General features: G+C 59.3%; 1 protein-coding gene across 1 annotated transcript; it reads right to left on the reverse strand.

Annotated features, from left to right (window-relative positions):
* Positions 1 to 490: 490 nt before the first annotated feature.
* LOC123799997 (olfactory receptor 287-like) lies at positions 491 to 2,580 on the reverse strand. Its single transcript, XM_045809347.2, has one exon. The coding sequence runs from the start codon at positions 2,432 to 2,434 to the stop codon at positions 1,499 to 1,501; it is 936 nt and encodes a 311-aa protein (XP_045665303.1). The 5' UTR covers positions 2,435 to 2,580; the 3' UTR covers positions 491 to 1,498.
* Between the last annotated feature and the right edge of the window lie 5,224 nt (positions 2,581 to 7,804).

The raw sequence follows: 7,804 nt of genomic DNA on the forward strand, positions 1-7,804 counted from the left end.
GTGTCCACAGGGTTCCCAGGTGAGTGTGAGCAGGACTCAGACCGAGGCTTACACACTAACATTCGTAATTCAAAGAGCACAGTGTTCAAACTAAGTGTTCAACGAGCTGCTCTAATTTGCTGCCCCCCAACATTCTAGATGCCCATTTTGAAACCTAAACTTTCCTAAGGAAGGTCTGAGGCTGTCTTGTCCTGGTGTGACTTGTTGAGTCACAAAAGCTACGGAAAGACCATTTCACTGTAAATGCCCCGGAGGACCTCACAGGTATGAATCCCACCGTCCCGACAGCCGACGAGCCTCACTGTGACCACCACGTTTGCCGTGAGAAAACAGTCCTGGAGAGGTCAGAAATTTGACAAAGACGCCCCCGCCGGACCCTCCTCCCTGGTCCCCAACACCCGCTCTGCACCCCTGTCCCCGCGGGGAACCACTGAAGGGCTTCACACCCTCCCAGGCTGAGCAAAGGCACAGACGCCCCCGCCCACCCCGTTCTGGGACCAGCTGCCATCTGTCAGCTCTGCCTGGCGAGGTGGAAAGAGAGGCACGACTGCGTCTGCTGCGTGTGGGGACGGTGGTAACAACCGCATCTCCTAAGCACTGGCTCCCATCAGACCCTGTGCTTAGCACTTTGGGCACCGATTCGTTTAATACTCCTGAGGGCTCCATGAGGCCACACATTCACAGGCTCTGTGTGTAGACAAGACACAGAGGTTCAGAGTAATTACATGACTGGCCCAAGTCAGGCTGGCAGAGGCTTGGAGCCCACGTGATGATGGCCTGTCGGGCCAGACCGGGCCTCTCACAGAGGTTCTGGACCCGGAGGACCTCTCATGACTTACCAAGCTCCCCTCCCTGTGACACCTGTGCACCCCAGAGCAGACCCCAGGAGGAGGCAAGCCCTGGTGAGCGTGCTCGGGGGCAAACCCACACGCTGACTCCAAATGGCCCTCAAAGGCTGCCAGGCTTCCTCCACAAGGTCTGCACACACATTTCTCCGAGTTCTCTCCTTCGTGGTTCACCTTCCCGCCGCCACCAGAGGGAAGATTCATGAGACCACAGGTGTTGGCAGTGGGGAAAAATCCCAAGAGCAGACAGCCCACCCCTCACTCACAAGACCCAGAGCAGGCTGGGGGCTCACAGGCTGGCCCAGGGCCCAGTACTTGGTGGGCAGGGCGTACCTGCAAGTACGTATAGTGCTTCTTAGGGGCCATGTGTCCCCATTTCTCTTCCAGAATCTGGGTTTGGAACTCAAGGGACTGAGCACCCGTAGGCAAGGCCTGTGAGAGGGGTGGGAACTCCCTGAGGCCAGGATGGGGTGGGGGGCTTCTCCACACCACGGAGCACCCAGACCAAAGCCCCCTGCCACCCAAGAGCCCCTGACCACGTTGTGATATCTGGGTGCTGTTTTCAGCCGGTCCAGAGAGAATGATGCTGAGAACTGGCTCCCGCAGGCGGGACAGTCAGAGGGCCCAGTCCTCCTGGGTGGTCTCCGAGGGGCTCACTTCCCCTGTGCCCACCTCCGCAGAGCGTCCTTGACGTCCTTGTTCCTCAGGGTGTATATGAAGGGGTTCAGCACCGGAGTGACCATGGTGTTAAGCACCGTGACCGCCTTGGTCAGGTCCAGCGAGCTCTCCACTGAGGTCCGCACGTGCAGGAAGATGGTGGAGCCGTACCAGATGAGGACCACCGTGAGGTGGGAGGAGCAGGTGGAGAAGGCTCTGTGCCGACCGTCGGCGGAGCGCATCCTGACGATGGTGACGATGATGCAGGCGTAGGAGACGAGCGTGATGAAGCAGGAGCTCACGATGACGCAGAAGGCAATGCCGAAGGACGCCAGCTCCACGACCCGCGTGTCGCTGCACGACAGCACGATCCAGGGCGCGATGTCGCAGAAGAAGTGGTTGATGACGCGGGAGCCGCAGAAGGAGAGGCGGGCGATGAGGGCAGCCGGCACGCTGATGGCGGAGAAGCCGCCCAGCCAGGAGCCCAGAGCGAGGCGGGCGGAGAGCCCGGGCGTCATGACGCTGCCGTAGCGCAGCGGCCGGCAGACGGCCAGGTAGCGGTCGTAAGCCATCGCGGCCAGCAGGAAGTACTCGGTGCAGCCGAGCGAGAAGACGAAGTACATCTGCGCCGCGCAGCCGGCCGGGGAGATGGCTCCGCTGCGCGAGGCGATCGCCGCCAGCGCCTTGGGCGCGCAGGCCGTGGTGAACCAGATCTCCAGGAAGGACAGGTTGCAGAGGAAGAAGTACATGGGCGTCCGGAGGCGCCGGTGCGCCCCGACCAGGGAGATGATGGCCAGGTTCCCGGCCACCGTGAGCACGTACGTGACCAGGAAGAGGAGGAAGAGCCCCACGTGCAGGCCCTGCGGCCCCGGGAAGCCCAGCAGGATGAAGGGCCCCTGCGTGGAGAGGTTGTGGCTGCGGCTCCAGGCCATGCGGCGCTGTTGGGACACAGAGCACTGCAGGCCGGTAAGAGGGACCTCGCGCCCCAACCCCACTGGAGGCCCAGGAACGGAGGGGCCGGCCCTGCCCCCCTCTTTGGGGTCTACGCACCTTGTCTATATCCCAGGACTGCAGCCAGGCCTAGAGTCCCTGTGGCAGCCAGCGAGTGGACCTTGGACCTTGCCCTCTTGGGGGAAGTCGCTCAGAAGGAGACTGGACCCAGGTTATCCGTTGCTTGCCACGTGGGGAGGGGGGAACATCTCCTCATTGTACACTCTTTGTCACCTGAGGGTGGGGGTCCTTATTGTAGACTCCTTGTCACCTGGGTGGGGGGTCCTTATTCCAGACTCCTTGTCACCTGGGCGGGGGGGTCCTTATTGTAGACTCCTTGTCACCTGGGTGGGGGGTCCTTATTCTAGACTCCTTGTCACCTGGGCGGGGGGGTCCTTATTCCAGACTCCTTGTCACCTGGGCGGGGGGGTCCTTATTCTAGACTCTTTGTCACCTGGGTGGGGAGTCCTTATTCCAGACTCCTTGTCACCTGGGTGGGGGGGTCCTTATTGTAGACTCCTTGTCACCTGGGTGGGGGGTCCTTATTCCAGACTCCTTGTCACCTGGGCGGGGGGGTCCTTATTCTAGACTCCTTGTCACCTGGGGGGGTCCTTATTCTAGACTCCTTGTCATCTGGGGGGGTCCTTATTCTAGACTCCTTGTCACCTGGGGGGGGGGCCTTATTCTAGACTCCTTGTCCTTATTCGAGACTCCTTGTCCCTGGTGGTCCTTACTCTAGACTCAAGAAGACTGGGAACAAGAATTGTCAAGTTTTCACAAATGAAATTATGTATGGTCGAATTTTTAGCATTTTCATCCAACAAACCAGATTGATTACTAGTGAAACAGTCTTACCTATGCGCCCAACACAACTGTCAGAGGAAGCCCATGGGGGGCCCTGCTCTCCTCGCCTGGGGCTGTCACCCTGGATTATTTGTTCGCTGGAAACCGGGCAGCCAGGGGCCCTGAAGTGCGAAGTTGCAAGCAGTCATATCACCTCCTGGCTGGAAGCTGGGGGTGGCATTGTTGGGGGGGACCTGCTGGAGAGGAAGGGGTACCGGAGGGTGGCTGTCTGCAGGGAAGGGTGAGGGGCTGCAGCACCAGTGAGGAGGGGTTTTAATGGGAGCTGAGCTCAGTTCCTTAGTGCCCAATCCGTCCCCAGGGCTGGACCCTGCCCACTGGCTGCTCTGGGCCAACAGGCACCAATGAGTTGTCCAAGGGGGTAGCTGGACAGAGGCTGGCAGTGACCCCACGAGTATGGAGCCCAGAGCTAGCAGTGAGGCAGGAGGCCTGACCGGTGAAGTCTTCTCCCAGATGATGTCCAGTTGCTGGACCCATGGCAGCCATGTGCACCTTTCTGCCTGCGCCCATCCTCCCCCCGCCACACACAGGTCCACACACCACACACACAGAGTCACACGCCAATGCACACACCACATACATACATGGGCACAGCGTATACACGTGGGCCTGGACTCACACATGTGTGCACACTCACTACCTGAACTAGCCCCTGGAACACTCACCCTGGTTCCTGATGGGCTGGGGGTCCCTTGGCTGCGTCCCCTCCCCAGACCCACAGTGCACTCAGCAAAGCTCTCCTTAACAGTGCCAGCCAGTAACAAAATAACCCACGCCCTAGCCACACCTGCTCTGGCTGTGAGCCCCTGCCTTTTGTGGCCATGCAGCCCAGCAGTGAGCGGTCAGGCAAACGCAAACCCCCAGCAGTACTGACAGACCAGTCCCCTGCCTGTCCCCAGGTCCCAGGAATGGGACCAATGTGGGCCATGTCCCGGAAGAAGCAGTCTTTTCAGTAGGGCCCCCATGACTCCATGTCCTGGGGCTCAGAATGCTTTTCAGCTGCCACCTCCAGAATTCAGCTGGACACAGACCACTGTCCAGGCTGTACCAGGACTTGAGTCCATGCTCTGCACACGAGCCCTGGCCCCTGCAAGCCTAGCACTTTGTCTGGGGTGTTGGGTCCTGACCCAGGGAACTGGGGCTATTTTTCTTAGCCTTGACTCCAGGACAAGCCTCGTTTGGAAAACCATTTTCACTGTTGAACATGACTGTTACAAAGACTAGAAAGAGGCCTCAGCAAGTGCCTCCCTATCCAGGGTTCTCACAGTTCTCCAGTCCCGAATTTCCCATTCCTCCCATGTGCCTGGAGGTGAGGACAGCTGGCCTGCTTCCCCCGTGCCATGTGTGGAGGAGCTCAAACCCTCACAGCTGTGCCGGTGGGGACCACCCAGATCCCACAGAGTCCTGCACAACTTGCAAGTGGTCCCATAGTCAGTCCATCTTGGGGACCCCCCCCCCCAGGCTTATGACTCCTCGTGAGGGATCGCAGGGGTGGGGGAATCAATCCACTTGCCCAGGTCAGCTTGTGGGGACATAGCATGTTTGGGGTCACCCACCCAAGGGGTCTGAGCAGGTTCCAGGATGCCCCCCTGACGCAGCCCAGAGACCAGGAGGGTGAGCATGGATGACCCCAAGGACCCTCCAGGCAGGGCTGTGTCCCGGGTGGGGACTCTGCCTGTGGCCTGCCAACCCTCTGACTTGCCAGTGAGGGTCTCCTATGGGCTGAGCCACTTGCTTTCCACCGTCTCTCTCCTGGAGACGTAGCAAGAGCGGGGGTGGGGGTTGTGAACTGCTGTGGACCCGCTGAAACGCTCATGCGGCCCTCCCGTGTCTGTGGCACTGGCCAGGAGGCAGGTTTTGGCTGCCCAGGAAGACGGCCTAGCTATCCACCAACACTAGACCCGGATGCAGTTCCCCAGCCCACTATGGGGCCCCCAGTGTGCAAGACTGCTCTGCCCAGCTGACCCTGACTCTGGTCATTCAGAGTGGTCAGCACTGGCCAGCCGGCACATACCCCAGGGCACAGGCGCAGAGGCTGCCCCAGCCCCCCTGTCATGGGAAGGAGGCCGCTGGCACCTCTCCTGTTGTCCCGCTCCTCCGGCTGCCGTCCTTGCCTCAAACTGTGGCCATGCAGTATCCTCCACGTCCTCTCCCAGGACAGAGACCCCACCATGCACTGCTGGCCGTCAGCTAACATGCAGCCACGGGCACTACAGCTCACAACCCAGGCAGCAGATGGACCTAATACAGGGCAGCAGGGAGGGTCTGCCACCCCGGAAAGCACCCCCCGCCTCCCCTCTCACCAATGGGAGAGCAGAGGGCGAGCCCTCTGCCCAGCAGGCGGCCCTCCAATACTCAGGTTACTTCTGCTCTTACCCAGCCTCCCCTGGGCTCAGGCCTGCAAGGACCTCCTTGTTAATTGTGCAGCTGGCATGAGATGGCTCTAGGGGCTGGTGAAGGCCCCAAGGGTGCTCCTGGGCAGCGGCCAGCACCCTAAGCGGGCCCTCTTGCCCTTAGGCTACGCCTGACAGCTGTTTCTCATCCACAGCTCGAGTGCATCTTCTCCAGGGCCCAGCCCCACGCCAGGCCTGTCTCCTGTGGCCATGCCGTATGCAGAGTGCCCACCCCGTGAGAGCACCTGGGGGCAGCGGTGGCCCCATGCACCCCAGGGCAGGTTCTGGCCGCACACTGCACACTGGGTATTCTTGGCAGGTGCTCTGTGCTTAGTTTCCCCAGCTGTAAATGTGCCTCAGTTTCCCCCTCTGTAAACAGGGGGTTTGCCACTGGTTGATAGGCAAAGTGCAGGCTGCCCCACTCCCTGCCCCCACCAAGCTTTCTGGAAGCAGCTGTCTTCACAAGAGCCAAGCTGGGGCTGTTTGCTGCTGGGCAGCTTCCCTAGGAGGAGACCCCCAGCCAGTGGGGACAGGAGGAAGCTGTGATATGAGGGTGCCAGAGTAGCTGTCAGCAAGGTGGCTTTGAGCAAAAGCCTGACCTCTGGACTCTGCCAGCATCAACTTCGGGGACCTCGAAGCACATCTGTGGGGGTGCATCTGGGGTTTGTGGACTTGAGCTCATGGCCATGGGCCGGGCTGCGTGCAGTTGGTCACTCAGGGCCCGGGCCTTGCTGGCAGGGAGTCAGCTGCCCGGAGCTGGCATCCTGGGAGGTGGAGGGAGTGCACCGCCCACAAGCCTCAGCCTGTTTCCCGCATCAGCATCGGCCAAAGCAGAGCCTGACAAGGCCCCAGGGACAAGGGGCACCTTGGCAGCCACAAGGTGTGCCGACCCCTGCGGGCCTGCTCCGGCATCGCGTGGTACTCTGTTTGGTGCCACAGCCACACAGGTGCCTGGGCTGCCCCTAATTGGTAGCTCATTAAAAGTTGGTGGAGGGGCTCCCCTGAGGCAGGAGTGTTGCCTCGTCAATTAACACCCTAATCAGGGGCTGCCCCTGGTCTGGGAAAACACGGGGCATCTGTTTGATTCCATAAACACCATTTTTCCAAATATCATAACACCCTAGGAATTTGGAAGAGATAGAATAGAAGAAAGATTGTCAAAGCATAGATCGGCGTGGAGATTTGCCGTGTCTTGCACTCTTTGGGGTTCTGTTTCCCCCTTGGCATGGACAGGGGCACACTTGTGAGCTCCTGTTTCTTTTCTCATTATCAAGGTATGTCTACATACCAGGAAGCACAGACTTAAAGTCTCCATCTCGCTGAGTTTGAAGATTACATACCCCCATGCAATGGACAGCGTGAGCCTCACCGTCACCTCTGAAAGCCTCCCTCCCCCACCCCCCACATGAGACCCACCGTCCGGCTCAGACCACACACAGGCTCTCTCGGGCGTGCACAGGAAGAGCGGGACCTCCAGCTCCTCCCACGTAACGGTGCTCTTACAAACCTAGCTGACCCAAGCTCTTTCCACATTTCTGGCGATTTCCTTACAAGAGAGGAAGAGCAGTTCAAATCCGTAACTCCCCACGGACTAGACCACTCAAGAGGTGACAAGGCCCAGAGCCTTGTGCCCAGAAAGGCAGAACTAGACCGTGAGCTGGGCACCCTCTGTCGGACCCCTTCTCCATGAAGGGGCGATGGCCTCCTCCTGCTCCCTCTGCCCGGAATCTGACAGGACGACGTGCAGTAGGGTGCTGAGGGCTCGTGAGGAGAAGGGGTTTTATTCTGCGTCCTGCGACAGTAGAGTCAGCGCTCTCACAGAATGAAGACATGAGCGGGGATTAAAATGGGGACAACGAATCACGGACACGACATCAAAAACAAGGATGTACTGTATGGTGACTAGCATACCATAATAAAAAATTATTATAAAAATAAAATAAGTAAAATGGGGCTTGTCCTGACTCCAGTCCAACTGAGACGCTGAGGTGACAGAGGTCAGGTACCAGACCAAAGCACCAGAATGAACGCAGGTTTCCAAACGGTGTGGAGAACCAA

This window comes from Ursus americanus, chromosome 6 (genome assembly GCF_024610735.1).
Source record: "Ursus americanus isolate L20-20 chromosome 6, mUrsAme1.1.p, whole genome shotgun sequence".
NCBI classification, from domain to species: Eukaryota; Metazoa; Chordata; class Mammalia; order Carnivora; family Ursidae; genus Ursus; species Ursus americanus.

Excerpts from the sequence above, each read along its gene's own strand:
- LOC123799997 (XM_045809347.2), bottom strand. The coding sequence starts at position 2,434 with ATGGCCTGGAGCCGCAGCCACAACCTCTCCACGCAGGGGCCCTTCATC.